The sequence below is a fragment of the Lampetra planeri genome, chromosome 37, assembly GCF_965212315.1.
Source record: "Lampetra planeri chromosome 37, kcLamPlan1.2.h2, whole genome shotgun sequence".
Lineage (NCBI taxonomy): Eukaryota > Metazoa > Chordata > Hyperoartia > Petromyzontiformes > Petromyzontidae > Lampetra > Lampetra planeri.
In genome coordinates this window covers 2125650-2151388 of record NC_136143.1, presented here as the reverse complement: position 1 = coordinate 2151388, position 25739 = coordinate 2125650, and the positions used below count along the sequence as shown (strand labels likewise).

General features: G+C 45.2%; 2 protein-coding genes across 3 annotated transcripts in view; one reads left to right on the top strand and one right to left on the bottom strand.

The window, feature by feature from the left end:
• The first annotated feature begins 358 nt into the window (after window positions 1-358).
• LOC144730878 (protein unc-119 homolog B-like) lies at window positions 359-20050 on the top strand. The gene is made up of 5 exons (XM_078611677.1): window positions 359-982; window positions 8570-8683; window positions 9253-9355; window positions 13773-13945; window positions 17822-20050. The coding sequence occupies exons 1-5, from the start codon at window positions 745-747 to the stop codon at window positions 17932-17934; spliced, it is 741 nt and encodes a 246-aa protein (XP_078467803.1). The 5' UTR covers window positions 359-744; the 3' UTR covers window positions 17935-20050.
• Window positions 20051-20973: 923 nt separating this feature from the next.
• AKAP10 (A-kinase anchoring protein 10) overlaps window positions 20974-25739 on the bottom strand; it is a 31128-nt gene continuing 26362 nt past the window's right edge. The window contains exon 15 of one of the 2 annotated variants that reach the window (XM_078611675.1): window positions 20974-25119. In XM_078611675.1, coding sequence (XP_078467801.1) covers window positions 24957-25119 — 163 coding nt within the window. In that variant the 3' untranslated portion in view covers window positions 20974-24956. The remainder of the gene's footprint in view (window positions 25120-25739) is intronic. The other variant, XM_078611676.1, reaches the window with a different exon arrangement.

Here is a 25739-nt window from a genome sequence, read left to right as displayed (position 1 = left end):
CTAGATTTGAAGCTTTCGTGGCTGCAAGGATTCATACTCTTAGGTTTTTTAGGTAAAGTCAAGTAGGTAAAAAAAAAATGGTATATGATTAAGTATTTATTATTTATTTTTTACCTACGTGACTACCGAAAAAACCTAAGAGTATCGGTCGCGTAAGCCTCATGCCGTGAAAACCTCCCTACCCAAGATGGCCGTCCAACCCTTCATTTCGTGACGTCACTCAACTTCGCTCCTCCCCCCACGCTATTTATAGCGGGGCGAGAGCGCTGCGCGCGTCGTCATTGGCGGCGCGAGCTGTGGCCCCGCCCCCCGCCGGTTCCTCGCCGCGGTTTCCCGCCCAAAATAAATAAATAAATAATAAAAGGCGGTCGCCATTGTTAGACGCGACTTTCGGGGGGAGGGGGGTAAAGATACAAAACACAATCGCCGCCGTCCACCAAGGCCGCAACGAATTGAGTCTTATAACGCGTGTTTGTGGTGGGCCGGTGGATACATCGTGCGATTATTAAAAACAACGTTATCGCGATTTAAACGAGTAAAGAAACCCGTGAACACTCACCCGTCGATTGCCTCGTACCGTGAGGGAGAAACAATTCCGAAGTAGAAATCAAACCACCAACATTGCCATTGAACGACGTCTACACAGCGTTGAGGACGTGCGAGGTTACATTGCATTTATCTTTGTCCGCATCGGCAAGTTACTCGCTAGCAACAGCTGCAAGTGCGGGCCCGACTAGGGCAGCGATGAGCAAGCCGAACGGGAAGTCTCGCGGCGCCGCGGCCACAGCCAACGGCGCCGAGACGAAGGCGGCGGCAGCAGCAGCAGGAGGAGGAGGAGGCGGCGGCGATGCGCTTCGTCTCAAGGTGGCGGGAGGAGGAAGGCGAGCGACGGCTGCTGACGAAGAGGAGCAGCAGCTTCTCTCCCGGCGGGACGGCGTCGTGAGCCCCGACGACGTCAAGAAGCTCGGCCGCTGCACTCGCAGTGAGGGACGCGGCGACGGCGGTGGCGGTGACACGGGAGTAGCTCTGGGGCTGTGTGCCGGGAGATCGTAGAATTGCTCACCGGGGGATTGTCACTTGTGCGCCGAGATGGGCGGAATTTATCGTCCAATGCATGATGATGTGTTATGCAGGGAGATGAGTTAACTTCTATCGCACCGTACGTAGTTAACTGACTTTATCGTCCAATGCAAGGGAATTAAGCATGATGATGATGATGTGTTATGCTGGGAGATGAGTTACTTGTACGTAGTCAACTGCGCTAATCGGAAATGGGGTTGGGACCTTAACATCTGTCTGTTTTAAGCAGGAAGATACGACTGTTTTCCCGAGTACTGCAGGGAGTGTTATGCAGGAGGGGTAAGTGGTGTAGTATCTTCCAGTGCAGGGAGATGAATAGTTGTGTTAAGCAGGGAAGAGAGTTGCTTCATTTCGCCATGCTGGGAGATGACTACATTAGTACAAAGCTGGGAGATGAGTTGTGCATTCATCTACTAAAGCAGGAAGATGGGGGTGAAGTTAGCGCCTCATGTTGGAGGGATGAGTGCATTCAGCGTCTCAAGTTTCAAAATTTAAAGGGCCTATAAATTACACTTTTAATTTACGTTTGTTGATTTTTGTTTTACAGTTTATGGCACTGTTACAGCAATCGTGGATTTTCTGTTAATGTTTACGATTGTAAAGCATTATACTTGTCCAGTATGGCAATGTTTCATATACAGCACATTATCAAGCGATACAGTGTACTAATTTTCGTCAATCTCACTTCGAACCTGGCCGGGTTTTTTTGTGGGTAAATTCGTAGAGTTTGTGCAGCTAAACGCACAGCTGTGCCCACAGGAAGATGTCTTTATCACGGCTCCGATCCATACCCAGGGTAACACCACGCACTACACATTCACTGCACAGCACACACACACACACGTTTCGCTCTAAGCGTACACGACCGTATCCAGAATCTTTAGAATCAGAATCTTCATTTAGACTGGACGAATCCGATGAGCTACGAAGCTTATTTTATCTTGTCTTATATTTATATAGTGCCTTTACCGAAGGTGCTTTCGCAGATGTCCATTACTTACACCACACACTATACCCATAAGGTACACCTACAACACACAATACACATACGTTAAACAACGCACGTACACTATACTGTACATTACACCATACAACCCCCACACTATACAGTATACACCGTACTATGCATGACACTGCGCTTTACATAGAAACTCAAAACGGTGTTATATTTTACAACACTTCACATGGACTACGCTATACATAATTACAAATACATTGCACTCACCGGAAGGGTGGGGGGGTAGACTCGAGAGGCAGGCCTAGGAAGTGTGATTCTAAGTCGTGAGCAAGGCTATGACGAACCAGGACAGGAATGAGTGGAGATGGAGAACCAGCAACGCAGAGTTCACATGAGTGGGGCCATGAAGATAAACTAAAGATAAACTACACTGCAATTACAATAATAGGGGGTTTCCCCCTTTTTTCAGGCAACAAAACAGGTGTTAAGATGTTAAAACACCAAACTGAAACCTTTTACAAGGAATCATGTCTGCATTAACCACAATGCTTGTGGTCAGAATGCAAACCAAAAACATACTCTGATAATATATGCATTGTCTTTTAAACTGATTGGTCCACACCAGAGACAGCTTTCTTTTGAGCCTCGTCTCAAACTGTGTTAGACCAGAGGACGCCAAAAGGCATACAGCACAAAGACAATACACTATCAGAGTAATGAGAGGGGAAAAAACTATTATCATATTTTGGTACTGGCAAAGGAGGTCCCATAATAGAGTATGTTTTATGTTTGCATTCTGACCACAAGCATTGTGGTTAATGCAGACATGATTCCGTGTAAAAGGTTTCAGTATGGTGTTTTAACATCTTAACACCTGTTTTTGTTGCCAGAAAAAAAGGGGAAAACCCTATTATCATATTTTGGTACTGGCAAAGGAGGTCCCATGATATGCAATTACATTTCACACACTACACCATACTGTACACATTGTACAATACAAATACACACGATACTACATGATAAAATACACTCCAATATACCATACATTGTACACATACGCTGCACAATACACTACACTGTATACAGTAATACACGACACAACACACAGATGGTGTACCTCGGGTTAGGAAAGCCCGTGTGTGATCAGAATTCAGATCGGATCACGCCGATTCGGTTTGATCGCATGTAGTTGCGCGTTCGCAGGGATGTCTGTGATCTGATCTCATGTGGTTAATCAAGCACTCGGAGGCGTTATGCAGGGAATGCACGTCCACGCGAAACACATGGCCTCACGCACGCCACGAGAGCAATGTTCTGATGCAGGAAAACGCCGCACGGCCTCCTCACGCAGGGAGAGGCATCGTTCAATCTCGGGGGGAGACTCGATAAGTCCTACCGTCGTGGAGACGTATCGACGACTCACGAGGAGGCTGCAACACCTTAATTCGTTCAACGCAAAAGCCGTAGCATTTAATGCACATCGCTGCATTGTATGCCACCGTTGAGATGCGTTGTTTGTGTTTTACCAGTATACAAACGGAGATTAAAGGGACTTAGTGCGTGTGTGGATGGTATGTGTTTTTGTGCTTGCATTGTACGTGTATCCATATATGTGCGTCGACATTTCCTCATTCGGTTTTCATAACTGCAAGGTGGCTTTGGCTTAGCCTGATAGGCTCGTGGCTTCAGTTTCCAGTTTATTAGGTATAGCCCTGTGAGCCATTCGGCTCTTGAATCGGGTGCAATCGCAACAAAACAAAAAACATGAACAAGAAAACATCTTAAAGTGACTATGCGCAAACGGAAAAATCCTGGAAAAACTGCAAAGTCTTCCAGAAAAAGCACCGTACACCAACGCTGTGTGCAAAAATACCAGTGGGATGCAAGTCAAACAACAACAACCACAAGACAACTTAGAATAAAGCCATCAGTCTAACTCCGTACTACAACAAACCAACATGGCCAAACCAAAAAACTTTTCGAAATCACCAAAATAAAGCCATAAGCAATGTAACAGTGATCATAGAAACTGACCGAATTTTCACAATTAACGACATAAACAACATGTACCACCAAACCCTGTAGCCATAGCTGGCTGCATGAGTCACTCCACAACAGCAGGGCCAATCGGTTGTATATGTATTAATGTTACCGGTTGTTAACACAGGGCATTTTAAGAGGATTTATTGGACCTGAGTGATACCCTATTTGCCATCGGGCTGTGCATGGTACAGTCCCTCAATATTTGCTAAAAATCGGTACCACCTGGTGAGCACCACTTATTGAATATCGATTGCCTTTCCTTTGGATAGACTAAATTTAGAATGTATTCCACTAGCTCTGGACTGGCAGGAGAAGTGAGCATCTCGCACTTGTTCGAGTGCTGACACGTTTGTTTAATTTTTTAACTTGCATTCAGACGTCTTTTTTAGGTTGACAACGTGTAAAGTCTGTCATTTAACTGTATGCAGTATGGATGTGACGCCTACGTTCTGCCCATACAGTACTTAAATTGTGTTGGAACTGCCCACGACTTGTTTTCCTACGTGTGGTTGGTTTGTAAATGGTTTCAGTTTTTTATTACTTGACTGCTTTAGTGGCTTAGTTTTGAATGTAATCATTTCCCTTCATCTTGATTATTAACATTTGCAGTATTTACTCATGTGCTGGGTTTCCAGCCCCAAGTCTCGATAGATTATCGTGTTTTGTTTACAAATTGGAATGTACCGTTTGTACTTTTTTTAAACTCGGGTTGCCATTGGCCCCCATGAAAAGAGACTCGTGCTCCCGTTTGACCCTCGCTTGGATTTAAAGGTTATCTGGTAATTTTAAGAAGCATTACAATACCTGTATAGTAACCAGAATGTTGGAGACAGAAGCTGTATAAAAAAATCATAGTCTTCTCTCCAGTTGACGGAATTGCTAATGTGTACTTGTTCACACGGTGACAAATGACACTTGTTATTGTCCTGTTGGGATGGCCGAGGCTGATACACCACCGGGCCTCTTATGTCGACCAAACTAAAAAATCCATTGGGGTGGCATTAAGAAAATATTCAAGGAGTTATCCAGGCAATAAATTGGTTTGAAGCAGCAATTTGTTTGAGCTGTAAGGATTACATATTAAGTCATGCAGCTTTTGGTTCAATCTGTTTTACTCAACAGCCCAGATAAAAATTCCCAACCTTTGAATTGTTATTTACAGACATAGGTGTGATAATTTTGTCATTCATTTTTGTTGTTTTAAGTGACATGAATTTTGTGGAATGGGATTAATCGTTAATTTTGGATATTAACTTGATATTTTGTCGGATTTGTTGAAGAGGCAGAATGCCGTAATTACTCAACCTGGAGATTGGTTTGGGATTGGGATAGCCCAAGCCCTGGTTCCTCATTTCAACACCACCGCTGTTTATTTGGAATCTAATCTGGTGTATGGCTTTTCTCTTATGAACGGGAAGCCATATTGTGCCATATCCTGATGAGCTGAGCCAATGGTATGGCTCCTGTATTAATATGTATTGTGTGTTGTTGAATGTCCTCTACAAGGGCTTTTTTGCTGTGAGGCACTTGCTGGTTTTCCATTTGCATTTACTTATGGATTGGATTATTGCATGCCTCTGAATAGCATGGGGGTTGATACATGCAATAATCATAGGCTGAATGTCTTGTCAGTTTATTATAAAACGTGCACCTGTTATAAATCCAATGCAGTATCAATTCTTCTGACAGAAATGTAACACAGGATGTTTACCCAAATGTTAAATATAATTGATTTAGCTACATATTTAGCTTGGTAGGCAAGCCGGGCGGTGGTGGCACACAGCTATAATCCGTCATTGTGGAGGCGAGGGCTGGTGGATGTTACCAAAGTTGTTAAACTTCCCATGGGCATCCAGGTGCCGTACTTGGCTTTCCATGAGAAGTTGACCAATCGCCATCCATTTCCATCTGCCTGGATAGTGTGGTGTCCCCTCGCACGCCTGGGTTTTCTCCGGGTGCTCCAGTTTCCTCCCACTTGTATAAACACTCATTAATTGGCTTAAAACATACTCTTTGGTTCTTTTGGTAAAGTCATGTAGGTTGAAAAAATAATAGACCACGACGTTTCGATCGCAACACAAGTGACCGTCTTCAGGTGAGAGAGAGAAAACTACTGAAACAAGGTCTTCCAGACTTTACCGAAATAACCAAAGAGTATGGATTCCTGCAGTCACACAAGCTTCAAATCAAGATTGGCTTAAAAAATCTTAAAATAAAACCCAAATGCATGACCTTCCTGGAAAGAGTCCATTGGTTCAGTGTGGCATTTCTGAATAAATATGGGAAAGTACATACCCCTGCATGCACCTATTAATATTTGTACAATAAAAGTATTGGCATTGCACGCTGCTTTTATTGCATGCACTTCAATGAATGTCTCATATTTTCCACATGTTTACTCATGACATTTTTATAGTTCCATTGGTAAACAAATGCGTGGGTGTTCAGGGCACATTCGTGTGATGGGTGTAGGTGCACAGGTTCTACAATTGGATGTTCTGCAGAACATCCACCACGAGTGGATAAAAACAAGCCTCTGATGTAACCACTTCCTTCATAAGAAGATGAATGCAAGCCTTATGTGTCATCTCGTCGCACGCTGGCATGCGTGTGGCCCACCTTTCATCAAGAACATCCTAAAGCTGATCTTTCGTAAACAGAATTGGTGTGCCGTTACTGAGTGCACTGCAACCCTTTAAATGTGGTGTTTTCTTTTAGGCTTGCCTATTGTGCTGATCTGTGTTGATGTTAATTACGTGTTGTATTTGTAGTCGGCAGTGCTAAATTACCAAATGCAACGCAGGGTGTAACGGTCTCTTGGTCATTGACAACTAGCACAGGACATGAGACATATATGCTCATTATTCTGCTGCGTGTTAATATAAACGCAGTTGCAGTTTGGCAAAAGCTGCAATTTAACTAACACCTGCCTTAAAATGTTAATTGCCCTTTGCCAAACCTGTCCCGTTTTATTTTTAGAATTGTATCTTTGGCTATTTGCCTTTGCTAAATCATGAACTATGACCGGAAGCCTTTATTTGCAATTAAGTCGAGATACCGTTTGTTGGTTTGTGTGTTATATTTTAGTGCATGTTATGGCTTTTGGGCTTTAAAGGATTTGGAAAGACAGTAATCCTCCTTAAGAGGGTTACCAAAGCGAACGTTGGCTGTTCCACCACCTTGCAGTGCCTGGGTCACGAGAAAGGCATTTGGCTTCTGTAGAGGCGTCACACGTGTCTATTGTGATGTGACTCTTCCCGTCACGACATTGCTAATGCTGTGATCATACAGCAGAGAAAATCAGCTTGACTAATGTCACCATTTTTGTCTTTGAGTAATGACACACAGGGCACACACATGGATAGTTTACTCCTATTGTGGTGGAGTGTTCGTTCTTTTGCCGTATGTACGATCTTTAATTTTTCAGTCTCTGGCACCTGCCTTTTCGCACAAAGCTGAAAGAGATTGTGCGGACGGCAGTGCCCATGTTCACAGGCACCGTCCCTCGACGCGGTGCATTCAAAGGGCGCACAGGAGATAATCTAGCGGCTTTAGGGATTTGTTCTCTGGCACAACCAATTTGTGCCTATCCACTGGTCAGGGCATACCGCACCCCTCTCGATAATCCGCTCAAATGCCTCACTCACCATAATGAAAAGGCCATCCGGCTCTTCACAAATATCGCTGATAATGTTGTGTGTTGGCGGAACGTTTTGTTCAACAAAGTGATACGCGTGATGTGTCTAGTGATTTGTTCTTAAACGTTTGTATGGCCTGCGTAAAGAGTTTGAAAATTTGCAGTGGCAGTGGAACGCTCTTGTCGTCATGCTTTGAAATCTGAATAGCTTCTATAGAAGGCTGAGGCCTGGTAGCGATCAGACAAAGCAAAATCGAATGTAATCGCTAATTGAAAGCGTTACTTTAAAAAATATATTCTCTTCACCTTGCCCTGCTGTTTAGGTTGGATATGCACAATGCCAATGTCAAATTAGATCAATAAAGGCAATGCAAGCCGCATGAAAGTGTTTTAGTTATGTATTGCACATGGCACCAAATGTGTGGCATGAACTGGTGTTCTGATAGTTTAGACTTTTCTGCGTGCTGTGCCGTTTGCAAGCAAATTATTAACTTGACCGTAGGCCATATCAATCATTAATGTTGGGGTGGGTTTTTTTCTTAAAAGGACGTTTCAAAATTCTGTAGCTCCTGAAACGTACCACTGGAATGCTCACTTCCAAAAATATCTGTTCTTTTGTACATTTTAGAGCATTGTAGTACAAGATACAATATGTTGATCACTTGATATATATGCAAGGCATGATGGAAGTTGTGCCTTCCTGCTGTTTGTGAGCATGCCCTTCTGTGTTTAAGCTATAGATTCTCGGAATATATAAGGAACACATCTACGGAAACTAGACATTGTCAATTATTAACCTGCCTTATCTTGTTTATTTTTCAGTTTATTTATAGTGTTTTGTTCTTCTCTAGATTATCTTTGCAAGCCAGATGCCAACATTTACAACATCGACTTCACCCGGTTCAAGATCAGAGACCTGGAGTCCGGGACTGTTCTTTTTGAGATTGCTAAGCCCCCTGCTGCAGGTAAGGGGGGCCCTCTTGACAGCAGACTTGGAAATCCGGGAGTTTATTTGTGTTCAGTGTACAGCGAATATTCGTTAGTGAGTGTGTGCGTTTAGCACACCGGGTTACGAAGACGTGCACTTACACACATGCACAGTGGTTGCATAGCATGCATACTGTGATGTTTGACGCATTGCATCTTTGGCAAAATGGAGGGTGTGGAGTTGACTGAGTAGCTCAAAGAATTGGCTCAAGCGGCTGATTCACATGTCGGTATTGAGCCAGCCACCTCCAATAATCTTTGAGTTTCGTGCACTGAGATTGGAGATCTCGGTTGAAAATTAATATTGCCACCTGCTAGCCAAAATGTGCACAGTGCCCTGTTTGACTGTATCCAGCTGTGAGTGTACAATAAACAAAATCACATGTCATAAATTAACTGGCCGCTGTGGTTTAAAGGCATCTTCCATGGAATATGTAAAGGAAATTCACTGTGCAAGACACAGGGGAGGAAGGAGTCTTGTGCTGTGGATCTCTTGAGCTGTTCCCTGCCATGATATGGCTCACTCAGTGTTTGCTGTCTCCCACAGAACGAGATGATGATGACGATGAGGAGGTGGACCCTAATGCCGGACGGTTTGTTCGTTATCACTTCACTCCCGCCTTCCTGCGGCTCCGGACTGTCGGTGCCACGTAAGTGCTGTTCATTTGGTTTCCTATTTTTGTCTGTGTAGCAACGTGATAAAAATCAAAAGTAGTAGATGGTTTGGCTTCCATATGTTACCTGAATAAATACTTATTCTGGTTCATTGTGATGTATCGGTTAAATGCACAATGGTTGGATTTTCCTTACTGCAGGCTTAACAGTGCTGTATTTCTTGCACGGCAATAAATGCGAGTGCACTAATACTGCAATAAAGAATGATGATGACCTTAATACATTTTTATACCAGAAAGAGAAGTCTGTATGTGTGGTAATGATTCATGGTTAGTAGAATTACTGAAAGTGTAGTATTTGTCACTTCACAAAATTAAAGTGCCTTGTTTTTATTTGATGCTGACATTAGCCATGTTCTGCCATGTAAATGAACCGGCGATTGTGCAAAGAGTCGTAATACGCGTGGGCCTCTCAGCCTCCTCGTTGGGAACAAAATGCCCACAGCAGCGAGTGAATCTGTCACTTAAGTGATGGCAAATCGACATGTGTATTCTCATGAGTCACACCCCTTTTTGCTTTGACGGAATACAATGCAGGATGCGTTCCCGACGCGTGGCCATTCCACAGTCGCAAGCACAAATGGGCCATGAGAGAACACGCAGATCATCTCCAGTTGTGCAGGCCGCACAACTCCACTGTACACAGCCCTGCATTTGGTCAAACGAGTTCAGTGGATAGAAAAGCAACAAACCCATGACGACAGTTTCCGTTAGCAACCACAGTCCGTGGCAACAGCCAGAGCACCCACCACACGTTGAGCGAGTTGTGACGGGGAGGGGGGGGGCAAGTGGAATGGAAAAGGGGGCAGGCATTTATTCGCGCGTTGACGTTGCGTGACTGCTAATAGTGCGAGGCTCGCGCACAGTAACCGGCGACGTCTGTTCGGACCACGCACAGACCACTAGCCACGCGCTCCTGTCATTAAGATGAACACTAAAACGTACCGTTCCATATATAAATTCTGATTATCACACTGCACATCTAGCGTTTATGCCAGTGCCTCGGATCCTGGGAGATATATCCGAGTGTCCTCCCTCCACAGCGATCTTGTTCCTCTTCAATCTTGAACATTTGGCGGCCTTACGCGAGCGGCACTGACATAATCTCGGACCTGTGGGGAGGCAAATGGTGTAAAACGCTGCTTCAGATTAATTTGTCTCCCTGGAATTTTGTGAAAGATCCTTATGGTGTGCGTGGACCTCTGGAAGGATGAGCCAGTTGTCTCACTCTAGTCTGGCAGCTAATTCCATACAGCACGGACACTTAAGTTGTGCGTGTGTGGTTCTTTTTTTAAAATCTTGGTTATTATGGACAGTTCCTGAGCTGAGTCACACAGCGTGTTTACTTGGAGCAGGTCAGAGAATATTCAAGAATGGCATTTCGGATAATGACGGGAAAGCTGTTGTCAATTATCAGCATTAACCTTTGTGGACTCTCAAAAAAATCGACACTGCATGCGTCTCGTTAACATTTTCGAGCAATCTCCTCAGGATTAAGCGTGGTTTAGTTTACATTCTGGATTTGTATTGCGTTCATATTATAATATTAAAAATCAATTATCTGTTTCTTCTTGCCGTTTGTTCACTACGATTATGAATAAGGGTGACAACAAAGCATCAGTTCTCATTTTGCCGAGCCCCCTGGTGTTCCATTGGCTGTGCTGTTGCTGTGGTTACTGGTGAGTGTGGGTGGCGTGCCTATAAATAGCAGCTCTGGCTAACTAGAGGTGGCGCATTCGAATCTGCTGCTCCTCCGCCGTGCACGCGGCCCAGCGCCTGCGTCCTAGGCGACTGTTGCCACGGTAACGGTGCTTAAGGGAAAGCTGCGTTAAGAAGGCATTGAGTTGTCGCCCTCTGTGGTTTTATTTTAAAATATTTTCTGGTTTATTTTAAATATTTTAACTCCTCAAAACCCAAATGGACATCTCCAGTTTGTTTACTTGCAAACGGCCTTTTTATATATGACCTTGCTTAAGCATAACAAAGCGCGTGTGTTATATTTGGTAACATTTATTTTAAGTCAACCAAAGCAAACTGTTGCATGGCCTTAAATCATTGTTCATTGGAGTGTAACCTGCCACTGATTTTATGACGAGTTGAGGGCTTCAGGCTACTGTTGGCAATAGATTATGTAACATTTGATATATGTCCATCTTTAATGCAAGTAATTGCAAACCTTGTGAATCAGTACACACTTCCTGTGAGCAGTCTTGCTTTACAAAGAATGAACTGGCGTGTGAGTCGCCTTGAAACAGAATCTGCTCGTTCCAGTTTTAGTGCAAGCATCGTGCAGGTGCTATGGACAGCCATGCGCCGTGCAATTTGTTTTTCATTTTTCAGTCAATTGAAAGCACTCACAGTTGTCGGCCATTCATTTTATAGCCACTCGTAATTAAAATAAATACCCTGAGACATTATGGACACTGCAGATGAAGCATTTTGGATAAATGCTCTTCAATTTCATGGAACCTGAGTGCCAAATGCTTTTCAGCCTTCAGTCTCAAAGTGAGCATTGTTTCACATTTGTAAATGCAGAAGTAATGGACGGAATTTCTTACCATTGTAACGTTTGAAGTTATGGTGGTTAAAGGTGGTGGTTTGTAGATATTTTCACAATCTGTTGGCACGTTGCGAGACATGCATTGGACTTGATATCAAGTAGTCTTGCAACTAACGGTGTATCGTTTTATTAATCAGATTACATTACTTCTTACGGAACATTAATGCAAACGTTCATCTGAGAATCGATTATTAAAATGTATATTATGCAAATGCTACGTTTTGGCTAATGCAGCAGTTATCACAATAGCACTGAGACGAATTTACACGAAAGCTTAGAAATGAAACAATACAACTGATTCTTGAATTGAATTGCGACCCCAAGATCATGGCAACGATTGAATCACTTGGTGATTCATTCCATGACTACTTTAGCTTATCGCAGCCACTGCGGGTTCAATAAGTCCCAGGTTGAGAATCGTAACAGACAAGCCTGTGTGCATTGTACGTGTAAAACGTGATGTCTTGTGATATGCAAGGCATTTTGGGAGGACCGATCCTTTGGTCAGAATCACACCTTTTTGCTGTCTAGAAATCATATTTTGCATGTATTATGCAATAGGTTAGCTACATATTGTAGTGACTGATTGTCACTGTGTGGTGCCGGGCTTATGAAGCCACGGCGGATAATGTGTTGGCATTATGTGTAGCCCGCTCACTGGGCGTAGTACCAGCCTTAGCGGGGCTTAGGTGAGCGCTGGTCAGCGTGGAGGCACCACGTACAGTGTGCGGTGCGGGCTCCCGGTGATGGAGCGAGAGGGAATGTCAGCCAGCGAGGGTTACGTTGGGGCATGATACGCCGGTTGACCTGCCGACACTTGACCGGATGATATTGGAGGGGGGCCACCGGTGGACGGGGGCCGCTGGGCGGTCACGTGGTATAAAAGAGCTCTCGGGGAGCCTTGGGAAAGAGCTCGAGAGATCTAGAAGGTGGGCGGGGCGAAGGGCGGAGCCAGCCTCAGCCCAGGCCGATATAAGGGGGGGGGGGGGGCGTGAGGGGCTCTGGGTTCTTCGTGTTGCTGGTGATGAAGATCCACGTCGGGCAAAAGGAGCCTCTAGCCACTCGGTCCGGGACCCAGCTTGTGGTCCGGGCCGGGATAGCGAACCGTGTCTAGTTCTGCCTTAGCGTGGCTAGATGAGCATTCAACACCCAAGTGTAGGTTGTGTTATGTTACGTTGATTTCGTGTTGCTCCCAACACAACGTCTGCGACTCAGTTGCACTCACTACAATATGATGCGAAAGAAGTTCAACATACATATCATGATTACAGCGCAGCGATTGTGCATTGGTTAGCGCTCTGCACGATTAACATTCCCAGCCACGCCTAACATCAGTGGCTAGAAATATCGGAACTAGTCATGGGTGTGTACACAAACCTGGCACTAATCAGCATGGTAAAATGTGGTTAAACAACTTATTTTATAGATGTCACATGTTGTGTAGAGATTCCTTCTTTCATTGATAAAGCGCTGTTATTATCACTTGCCACCTAGTCTTGTATCGAATGGCTCATTTTAAATGCAGAGCAACAAATACAATTTCACATTTAGGTGGTCAAGCCAGATAACCGCGTGAGGAGCAGCGGAGTGTATCGCTGTGAAGTCTTATTCGTATTTGTGGATCGGGCATTGTGGCGTTATGTTGTACAATAAGATCTGGATGCCCACAGTCGCACACTGGAGAGTTTTGCATTGTCTGCCATGGTTTGTGCGGATGTGGATTTGGGTGGAGCATGAGTTTCATGGAAGATCAAACCAGGCATCTTTTCTTAAGTGTCCACGTGTCTCACTCCAGCACTGCTTTTTTATCACCCGTTGTGTGAATATATACAGGGTGGAGTTCACCGTGGGGGACAAGGCCGTGGGCAACTTTCGCATGATCGAGCGGCACTATTTCCGCGAGCGGCTTCTCAAGAGCTTCGATTTTGAGTTTGGATTCTGCATCCCCAACAGCAAAAACACGTGCGAGCATATCTACGACTTCCCCCAGCTCTCCGAGGACGTTGGTCAGTGCTCCCCCCCCCACCCCCCACATTTGTGTTGCCTTCAGTCCTGTTTGGTATTGTGCGTCTTAAAATGGTTGGGTTAGGCCAGGGAGAGAGGTGGAAATGCTGTCTAAAGGACATTCTTTTTTACCATGTAGTTACTTTTATCATGTTCCTTAAAGCAGTGGTACTCATTCTGGGGGTACGTGGACACCTGCGGGTACGTGGCAATGTCCCCGGGGGTATGTGAGGTGATGTATAAATGTGTGAAATTATATCATGTGTGAGAATCATTGGTGGATAATCATGTATGAGTCTGCCAATATAAAATAACTGAAAATTAAAATCCATATGGATTTAAACTCATTGACCGTTAACAAAGTGATTTCCATGAGTAGCCAGTGAGCGCGAACAAATTACGTCATTTATGCAGAACGCCCGTTAAATTTTTTTTTATTCACTTGCAGTTAGATAATGAGGATGCCTCGCATAATGGAAAATTGGTTAAAATATTGATGATCATTCATACGTTTATTTCTCAGAACCATGTTGGGTCAGGCAAGGGGTACAGTAGCCACAAAAGGTTGAGAACCACTGTCTTAAGGTACCACTAGAACATGGTAAACATAATTAAAGGACGCATTCACGTTATCACTAATGTACATTGGGAAAAAGAGACTTAGAAGTGGACCTCTTGACTTTCTGTAATTGTTAGTACGCACCAAAGTGTGACTGTCTCAATGCAATAGCTTTGCTTTGTTCACATGTTACATCTGGTCTCTTGGCCTGAATAGCTTCAGATAGTGAGAAGGAGACTGGCACTATTTGGACACATTGTATAGGATGGACAACAACAGAAAGATTAAAAGTGTGTTGTTAGGGAAAAATGGAAGGAACCGGAAAGAGAGGAAGACCTAACAAGAGAGAGGAAAGTGGAAATGAATAACGTAATGTGTAGTGGACACCTACTACGGGCTCTCTGCCCATTGAGCGTGATGATGAAAATGTTTAACGTTCACCAAAAGGTCCACTTGACGGCCGTTAAGTGAAAGTGTGCTATGTGACTGCTTGGACTGCTGCAGCTTGCACAGTTCAGTCCCGTCAACTTCTGTCACCTGCTTGAACACCGGTTGAGTTATGCTTCCTTGTTAATTATTCACAAAGCCCCTTTTGTCTGCACTGTCACACGGTTACCCAATAGCTCGTGTTGACTCGGGGCTCCCTCCCCACAATGTCCCTCTGCATGTGGTCCCGTTGGCGCTCCCTGCCCGCCCCTTGCACTTTTCTCGTGGTCCGTGACGTGTAAACATCTCCAGTGTTTGGTCAACGCCAATGGTTACGGTGACGACGGGGGATCCATTGAAGTAAATTGCCGTACTGCGAGGTGATTTGCTGGATGGAATGCAACAATGCGGAGCACATTAATACAAGTTCACAATTACCGAGTCCTTTGTGTGTCCAGAAAAACGAGGTTTAGTTTTAATTGTTTATTCTCAGGAGGGCTCTGCTAAGAATGTTTGGCCAAATACTTTCAAAGCAGTTCGAATGTGCAGTATACAGGATATCCTGGGAAAAAAAGAATATGTATAAAATTACACAACTAAGTTATGAAACCCTCTATTTACTCACCCATCATTTTGTATCTGGTACAGGTGAATTTTAATTTCAAACTTTAATGACTGCAGGAATTCATATTCTTTGGCTCTTTCGGTAAAGTCACGTAGATAGAAAACAAACAAAAAAACTCACGACGTTTCTATCTACGTGACTTTACCGAAAGAACCAAAGAATATGGTACAGCTGGTTTATTTATTCATTTTTGGGGCTTTGCAATTGTATGTAACATTGAGTAAAGTTTGGAAGCATGAGCATGTGTGAAGGTTTGATAACTCGATGAGCAAATGTGTTTGGGTTTTTCCCAGCATTTCAGTGTCCTTCCACAATCAAAATATTTGAGCAATTAGCCAACATTCCAAGCATGGCCTTCCTGAAAGAACAGTTTTGAAACTAAGTGAGGCTTTCCTATGTAAACATAAGACTAATTGTTTCTCTACATTGCACAACATACTTTATTATGGTATTTTAAAGCATAAGTTGGAGGGTGGATGTTTTATTCCAAATAATACACAATTTTTTTTATTAGCATGGGTCAGGGATAAAGATTTTTTCACCCAAAAGACGATTTAATCTCGTTGTTCAGAATCATCTTTCAGTAAATACATTACCATCCAGAAATATGCATTATCATGCAGAGAGCAGAAGACCACGTTCAGGATAATCTTCCACAAGGACACCTACCTATTTTAAAGTGAAGTGTTCATAATTGTCTTCTGGAATACTGCCTTACAAAGTCCTGTCTCTATTCCTATTATATAAAACACTTTTCTTTGCCCAGCATCCACTCTGGATTTGTAAGTTTATATTTTACACCCTGGTTTCATGTGTTGCCGGGTCCTCTTACTTTCTAGAGTCTTGTAATCATGGAAATCTGGTAGTCATGGTGTCATTATTTATTATTAGCTAAAAAGAGTGCTCTTTCAACGACCATTACTTGTTTCTTAAACACACAGTGATGACACCGCAGCATCTGAATTTTCAACACCCAACGGCTCGGAGACATTAGTTTTTTCCCCGATGCTTATGCAACAAAAGTACTTTGCTATGCCTGTGAGTGGGGAGAGGTTTGTCTCCATATTTAAGTGTGTGGTTTGCCCTTGTTTTCTTAGAGTGAGTGTTAGACCACACGGATATTGTTTGTAGAAAATGCTGCGGCGTTATACTTGTAGTTTTCCCGTTGTCCTGGCCACGCCACATGCGACCTCACTGTGAAACGCCTTGGGCGTGGGGCAGTTCAAGAGGTTACTGTGCAGTGGCTCACGGAGCATTTTTTTTAGTTGTCGCACAGTTTGTTATGAACGTGAGGACGTTGTGAATATTGAGCCATTTAACGCAGACACTCGAATGCACATTACATCCCGGCTAGCTGATTTATAAGGACTATAAATGTATTTCTCAATCCACTGCTGGATGAGGGACCTCCCTATACAGTGGTGGTTATTTAACCATGCTCAATGTGGGTTGATGAAGGTAGGGGGAGCACAGATGTTGGAGCATGGTACAGTACAACTATGTATTTTGCTGTATTTCCCTCTGCTGACAAGGTAGCCCCACAGCAGCTTTATGATACCTGTTTTATGCATCTGGTTTCCCATCCAAGCACTATCCATATTCTAACCTGCTTAGCTTCTGCGATTTGCCGAGATCCGACACATGCCAGATAGAATTTGATGACTGGCAGTGTGCAAATAGGCGTTATTTATTGTCTGGGAAACAATTTGCAGTGTATGTTCAGTGAAGCAATGTCTACAGCGATCAATGGTCACCACATGAAATTAGATGCCTATGGTGCTCACTGTGCTCCACTTAATACTGCAATAAATTACTTTAATACTTAGTATAATGCTGAGGGTGTGTTCATGGCAACACTGGCCACACAAAATAAACTCGCACTTGATTGAAGTAAAATAATCCATTACACATGTTATGTGGTTGCTGCGTTTAATTATTTGGTGATCATCTGTTTACAATGCCTCGGATGGCACAGTGGCAAAAACCAGGCTGTGATAATGCTGTACTAGCAGTGTAGACTGGAAGATATGAGTTCACTTTATTAAGTGGAGTTGCATTAGAGTGCGCTTACGTAATTAAGTGGCATTTTTTATGAAGTGGAGCTTGCGGCAGTAAGTGGAGCTGCGTTCATAATAAGAGGGGTTTTTTTAATCAAGAGGAGTATTATTCTAGCGAAGTGCATTATTCACCAGTTTTGCAAAAATCTTCATCCTCGTCTAACTGTGTCGACTGCACCTCTTCCCCCCCTCTTTCACCCCCACCCCGTAGTGCGGGACATGATCGCCCACCCGTACGAGACACGCTCCGACAGCTTTTACTTTGTGGACAACAAGCTGATCATGCACAACAAGGCGGACTATGCCTACAACGGTGGCCAGTAAACCCTGGTGCTGCACAACACACAGGGCACATCACACGGACACTCTCGGACACCCACGGAAACATGAAATACACACACACACGCTCGTGGAGATGCGAGTCATGCACGTGAACATGTGTTAACGTTCACTTAAAAATCACTCTCAGACGCATGAAGCACATCCATGATGCGCGCCCGTTGCGACATGAAATACGCACATGCCCACTTGTACAAGCACCTGCCGGGGAGGCTGCAAGGGTCTACCGGCCTCACAGTAGTGCGCATTGATGGTAGATGACGATCAGGAATGTGCGACTAGCTTGGCTGGCCACAACCCAGCCGCGTATAGAACAGCGTTAAGAAACTCTTATCGGGTCACTTTGCAACCATGGGACTGGGTTTTGTGGCAAGTGTGGGAACGCCCCCCCATCTCAGTGTGTGTATGCAGCCTGTGCTGCTCGGCTGTTGGGTTTTGTATTCTCCACCCATCTCTCTTGCGCTCTTTACACGGCTGGCTGTGCGCCGCCAGCGGCACGTCTGGGGAATAATCAAAGAGGGCGTTTGCACTCGGCGCGTGGCTGCATTCACAAAGCACCTTCACCTCTTAATGTTCTCCACTTAAAAGAGGGGGAGCGTTTTTTTTTTTAAACAGGCTTGTTGAAAATTTACATCACAACAATTGTTCTCTTTGATAAATATCACGAATTCTGTAATGACGTCACGAAGAGAAAAAACACATTGGCGGGCGAGAAGAGCTGCTGGTTTGGTGGGTGGCGCTAGGCCACAGGTCACACCAAGGGAGATCTCACAAGACTCCATTTGGAAAGTTGAGGCACTTCGAACATCCCACCACCGGATATTTTGTCACGGACACTCAACACCGCATCACTGCTATGCCACAAACGGCATCCTCTGTTCCAAGGACAACTTGCTCACCGCAGTCCTTGTTAAGTTTGGCGGACTCCAGGGTGGGGAAGTGTAGGCAATGTGTATTTTTCCTGGCCAGTGAGCTGATCGGACGGTGTGTATTGTACAGTTCTTTAAGATTAGGTCACTTAGAGTAGCCAAGTAATGCGTGGGCAGCATGTCTCCCACCACGCCCACCCTGCACTGGGTGAATCTTGACCACTTGAATGGTCATATTGCCCACCCTCTAGCTTGCCCTGAAGTTCGCCGCTGCCTGTTAATGCATCGAAGGGGTGACTTGATGGACCCCTGTAGAATTTGGCAGGTGTCAATGTGTATTACTGCTTCAGTGTCAGAAGAAGAAAATCAGTTTTGATTCGATTCCTCTCTCAACCCTTTCACCTCGAGTTAAATATTCTCCGTAACACCACTCAAATGAAGTCTTAGATGTTCCTGGGCAAAATTATATTTAAGAACGTATGTACATCATTCACATTGATAGCTTTATGGAAAAAAAGCGGGCATTAATTGCTGCGAGTTGTGTGGGCTTGAGATTGTTCCTGGTTTCAGTTGTTAAATGGCTCTTGGTAAAGCTGGCATAGCCTCCATACAGCAAGCTCATTGAAAGCCAAGTGCATGTCTTGTGTCCATCCAAAGTGGTGCCACCCCTAATCTAACCCGTACACAACAGTACCCCAGCCTCCACCGTGACCTCGTTAGAATCATGGCACCACGAGCCACCTGTTCCGACGATAAAAGAGAGTTGAAAACCGTTGCACTGGAGTTTACTTTCTCATTTCAGGTGAAAGGGTTGAGCATTACCGAGGGCACTGCTGTTTCTTACTGCGTCGTGTGACCAGCCGCACTTTTGAAGTCCACGAAAAAAAATACTTGACTAGACGTTCTTGCAGCAAGCCCCCACTGTGTTTTTGATTCACCCCTCTGCTTTAATGTGTGTTGTCGGGGCAAAACGTAGACATGCATTTTGTCAATTCGGTGAATTTCAGAAAGGTTGTTGGGAGATTTAGGCTTTTTTTGAGAAAAGGAAAAACATAAGATTGTACAATTTTAGTTTTCAACAAAACCGAGGGTTTATGCGTAAGGATGTGTTGCTTGTGCAATTTCTTGGTAGATGAGACTGAATGTACTGTTTGACGTCCAATTGAATTATTTGTACTTGTGCGTTTCAGTAGAAGAGGCGTTATATTTTGTAAATAAAGATCTTCATAGAGTCTTGTCGGAATGTGTCAGTGTTTGTTGCTTGGGTCGTGCGATGTGGGAACTAGTGTTGTTCCGAGGAAGAACCATCTACATATAGATTTTTTTCGCGTTGTGGGCAGTTAAGCAACGTTTAACAAAGGCAATTCAGCTCGCAGTTGGTCAAGAATGGCTGTAAAATTTGGCCCTTTATTTTCATCTAATCCAAAAATTTAGAGGAAGCTGACCTCCAAGAAACTGGTCTTTAATTTTTTAATCAATGCTATTGTCCGCATCTGGCAAGTCGTGACCATTTACAGAGAGAAATTTCTGGAAATGTTTTATGTCATGGTCAGCATGGTGAACATTTAAGTTTCCAGCATGGGGTAATAAGGACGTTATGCGGCAGCAAAGGTTATTGAGTTGACTCGATGCTGGTGAGGTGAACGAGACGTGTGGAATACCACCCCCTCTGCTGTCCGCACGCTGCATTTCATGCCAATGTTGGTGAGTAAACCTTTCAGGGGGGGGAGGCGGGGCTATCGACCAGGCCCAGAACGAGAGCAGACGATGGCCTCATCTTCGCCAGTGTTGTCACGACGAGGAACCGTGCACGGCTGACGATTTTAAGCACGGGTACTGAACGTGAGGGGCCCTAATTGATGGGACTGCGTTGGTAGGATGGGCGTGAAATTACGAGTTAATGTTAAAGAGTTGAAGGCTGCTCATGTCTGTTGACAACTCGGCAGCTGTATGCTCCACTGGATTCACACCGCTGTAATTTCCACAAGGTCTGCCAGTGGTTGACAGCATCTGGTCCACAAAAGAGTATCACCTAATTAAGGTGAAATGTCACAGAATAGCATGCTGCAAGGTTAAAATAATGAGCATCGTACACCTATCCACAGGGCACATAAAAAAAACTTGAGTGCACAAAACCTGTCTTAAAAAATAAAGATCATAATTACATATATTTTATTGGAATTTTCTTAAATTTGTACCAGGCATATTGCAAAACAATTATGTGCCCATTGTCATTATCCGAGGGCGCGCACGGCGTACGATTGTAACACATACGATCGATCGTCTGCAATAAAACAACCCCAGCAACGGCTACCAGAACCAGGTTATTGGGGTCTCATTGACAGCGGAGAGTGGTATGGAGGGGTCATCAATTGCCTTATATCTTTGAAATCATCTCATCTCTCACGACCAATACGTCTCCAGATTCAGGGCGGGAGCCGATGTGCGGAGAAGTGTCTTAAGTGGTACATGCAATAAATGCGACAAGGGGCAGAGGAATCACGTCTGATATGTCAACATTTATCTTATCCATTGTGTATATCGGCTGTATGAGAACATGTACCTGGGCTTTTCACGGAAGTGAGAAACACCACTTGGCCGTGGGGGTTGTTTTATAAAGAATTTATAGTCCGCTGTATTTCATCGCTCTTTCCAACTTCAACTGCGAACGCACGCTTAAACCTGCTCAGATTTCCTGAACGGCAGTTCTTGATTTTAGATGTAGATTTCGGACATTTTTTTAAGACGTGGGTAATTCATTAGCGTAACCGCAAAGTACATTTTTACTTGGGCACAGTATGTAAACCAATTAGGAACGATCGTACAATATCACGGTGGTGTCGGACATTCAGACGAACCATATCTTTGTTAAACTAGATAATTGCCATCAAAATAACACCCATAAGTAAAATTCGGATTATTTACCATGTTTTTTTTTTCTGATACCGAATTTTTGTAGCTGCTCTCAAACGAGTGTGTGGTAGTTCCTCATCGCCATTGCTTGCCCTGAGCCAGTGGTAGGCATTCCACATTCCTATCGTGGGGTTCATGTATACAGGGACTCCTCTACTTACGAACTCGGTTCCAGAGGTCTGTTCGTAAGTCCAACTTTACTCCTGTCGATTCCAAACATGTACGGCATATACACTAAACATAGGGAATGGCTGTAAAAGTTGAATAATCTCCTGTAGATTCCACTGGCTCTTCACGTTCTGCAGACGTAGATGTCACCACCGCCATCGATTGCACGGCGGTTGAACTTACGACCCTCGGTCCGAACAGGCAAGTGGACATACGGACAGGTTTCTACGTATCTTAGAAAGTTCGTAAGTCGAAATGTGCCCAAGTAATAATTTAAATTTATAAAAGTGGAGGAGTCCCTGTATGTAGATTTTAGCCTAACATTTTCTCATCTTTTGATGCTATAGCTGGTTGGCATTTCTAACTCGGGCCCCTCAATAATCCTATGTGCTGACAGTCTGCTGGGCCCCGATTTACTTGTGGGAGAGAAAACAAAAATCCCTCTTTAATTAACCAATCAGCAATGAATACCGCCACAAGTGCACTTATGAATACACACACATATATCTCCATACACGCTATACGTTACTGTACAACATGTACACAATTCCCAACGGGCAAGATGACCTTCTCATCAGCTCTTCTCACATGTGCCATCGAATGTCCGACATCGCGAGCCACTCGACTGGATCCGCGCGCCACACTGCTCCGGTCCAATCGGCCTTCTCACGCCACCTTCTGGCCATCGTAAGGGACAGTCGTTCATGTGGAGGGGAGCGTGCTGTTGTCGTCTTGTTGGGCAGCTCCCGAAAGTAACATTACAGTATTAGGGGAGGCATACAGACATAGCTTCCCGTTGCCACACAGCCAGTCTGTTAAGCCTGGTCCAATAAATATCTGGACGGCTGATGCCCATGTGCACACATTCAGACCACGTGACATCTTTAAATATGCGGTCATAAAAACAATTCTCACCCGTAGCACCGATCCTCTCTGGCGGTTAGTGAGCATATGGACCCGCAGCCGAGCGGTGCCATTGCCTGGCTTTAGGAGCGCCGCGCGGCCCGGGAACACGAAATGTGATGCCACAAAACGCGATGGGGACGTCTCCAAGCGCGAGTCGTGTTGGGGTTTAAATGTCCTCGTTTTATTTGACGAAGCGCATCTGCGACGCAGCGCTGTGCAAGTAAATTCGCTCGAGGTTTTTTTCTCTCGCAGAGATGAAATATTTTCTCCCGTTCAAGTTCAAGCATATTTTGTACACGCGGGGGTGTGTATATATAGCGAACTGTATATATGGACACTGTAAACACACCTCTGGGTCTGCACATACCGCCGTGGAAACCTGTAGAGTAGCAACAACCACGGCGACAAAGTCAAATCCGGGCATTGGTCCTTGGTAGAGCAAACGTAATCAACGCAGTTGGTCTTGGAGTGCGGAAACACCGGCGATAGACGACAAAAAGGTTTGATGGTTTGAGAACGTCACGTTCGTGGTAGACGCTACTCCGAGAGGGCCTAAGCGAGACTGCCCTGGAGTGAAGCCGACGGCGACAAGCGCAGATTCACGACTACCACACCACACCAGCCGAAACGGGATTCCGCACGCTTGCACTTGGCATTTAATTGTCTTCGTTAAAGCGCCTGAGTTTTCATTTAACCACTTTTCTTGACTTTGTTTTTTTTATTCTCATAGTTTCACACGTATGGAAGATGTGCAATAAGCAAAGGTACAGCACGGCCGTACAGATCACACGACCACAACGACCCTCGTGCAATTGAAACAAATCAACAAGAGTAAATTCATAATTTACATAATTAATTTCAATAAAAAACTATAAGGAATCGCTCGTAACAATAATTCAGTCTTCTCACCTTGAATGCGATCGAGTTAAGCGCTAAGGAGGGAGGGTAAGGGAGCAGGGGGGGGTCACCAGGGGTCACGGAACATTCACAAACGTTGAGGAAGCGTCGATTGGAGGCTCGGTGAGGCCGCGTCCTGCACCGCTGCGCGCTATGTACAGACTCGTCGCCGCCCATGCCGCACCACGACCACACAGCAGCAGCGACGGTGGCGGGCGGCTCACGGGAACATTCAGCCGCGCGCTCATAAATCTTTATAAAAGAAGCATACTCATTTACACCGCGTGGACGGGCCGCGTGCGTGCGAGTGTACGCACGCCAACACGCACGCACGCGAACGGAAGGAGTGCCGTCAGCTTTTGTTCGCTGGTTTGGTTCCCCTTTGTTTTAAAACAGTGCCGGGAGTCCAATCCGGGTCGCCAAACTCCATTCCAAGCCCTCACGCACAATCCGGGATTTAATTTTAGCCGATAAGCAGGTTTCGATGGCAAAGATGCGACCATCGATTGCATTGATCGGTAAAAATGCACAAGCGGACCGCGTGGAGGCGATGTATTGTGAAATCGCTTTCACGGACCGTACCGGCAAGTCATATCATGTGGCTGTGAGGTCACGTAGCCGTCAGCAGCGGTTTAGTGTAGCAAAATCCATTGTTGTAATGTACTATGCTCCCACATCTCGGCTCTCTCTGCCTTCTCCAACGTGCACTGACCAGCGTGACAATGTATGGTCGTATAACTTCCACAACCCCGCACGGTGCAGTGGCCTTCATCCTGCCGTGAACTGATACAAGCAAGGGCTGTAGTAACATGTAACAGTGGGTGGCGTCACGAGGCGTGGAGTTTGGCAGTCACGGTTTCGAAACAGAAACAACAAACAGCAGATGGACGCTTGAGGTCATGGACCAAGAGTGGCCAAACTTCCTGACACTACGAGCCACGGTACCAACATCGCCATGCGGCCAAGAAGAGCCACATGCTCGGAGCGGGTCACGCGCATGGTTCGCTCGCACGCTGGTTGTCCATGGAGTTTTGAAACTTATAAATCTGCAGGAGCACCCCGGGGGGTACTCTTGTTTGGCTCAGCTGCCAGGGGTGGAGTGCACCAAAAAACCGTTCCTGCTTCTGCAGATTTCTCCTCTTTCAAAAAGTAAAAAAATGAATGAGCCGCGTCTCGATCGAGCTGCAGTGGACTGCGCTGGCTCGCGACCCGCGGTTTGGCCGCCTCTGTGTCGTAGACCGCGGAGACATTTATTTATTTGTTGGCTGCACGGGGTCCGGGCGTGGCAGCGGCGACGGCGGCGGCGCGCAGGCCGTGCGAAGGCCGCGCGCCACTGCTCTCCGGGGATGGTCGGCAGCGCGCAGGGGGCTCCGCTCGTTGGACGATTGTCGCGCCGGGCTCAGCCATGCCGCCGCTTCTGCGGGAGGGGGAGAACACGAACCGCCCATTACCACAACGGCCGGCAAGGTTGCGCAGGCGCGACCCAGCTGCGCTTCTTCTCTATAACGATGAACTTGTATGTACGTGTGTATGTTGAACTTCTTTCGCACCATACGTAGCCAAGCGTGCTAATTAAAGGACCTCAGAAGCAGTTTGGCCATGTCTGCTTCCGCAGGCTGTAAGGCTCTTGTCAGAGATCAGAATTAATACTCGTATCTCATGCCATGACACACATAGCACAATCGTGATATAAATGGGGAAACAAATATTTTTTTACTAAATATGTCAAAACAAGGAGTCATTGTCTGATGGCGGTGCACGCCTATAACCCAGCAATTGACGGCTCAATTCGATCAGCGTGTAAACACAAGACTCCCAGCCTGCGGGTCAGAGCTGGCGGCAGGACAGCGAGTGGGTCTGTGTCCGACATTTGAGTGTTATTCCCCTCATACGCAGGTTTTCCTGGGTTTCATTCTGCGTGCGCGACACGTGCATTGATAGGATGAACTGGCCAAACATCCCAGGGCTGGACCTCCTTGGCAACGAGTCTTTGGACCCGGTCAGACGTTCAGAATAAAATATTTTCATAAAAACCTG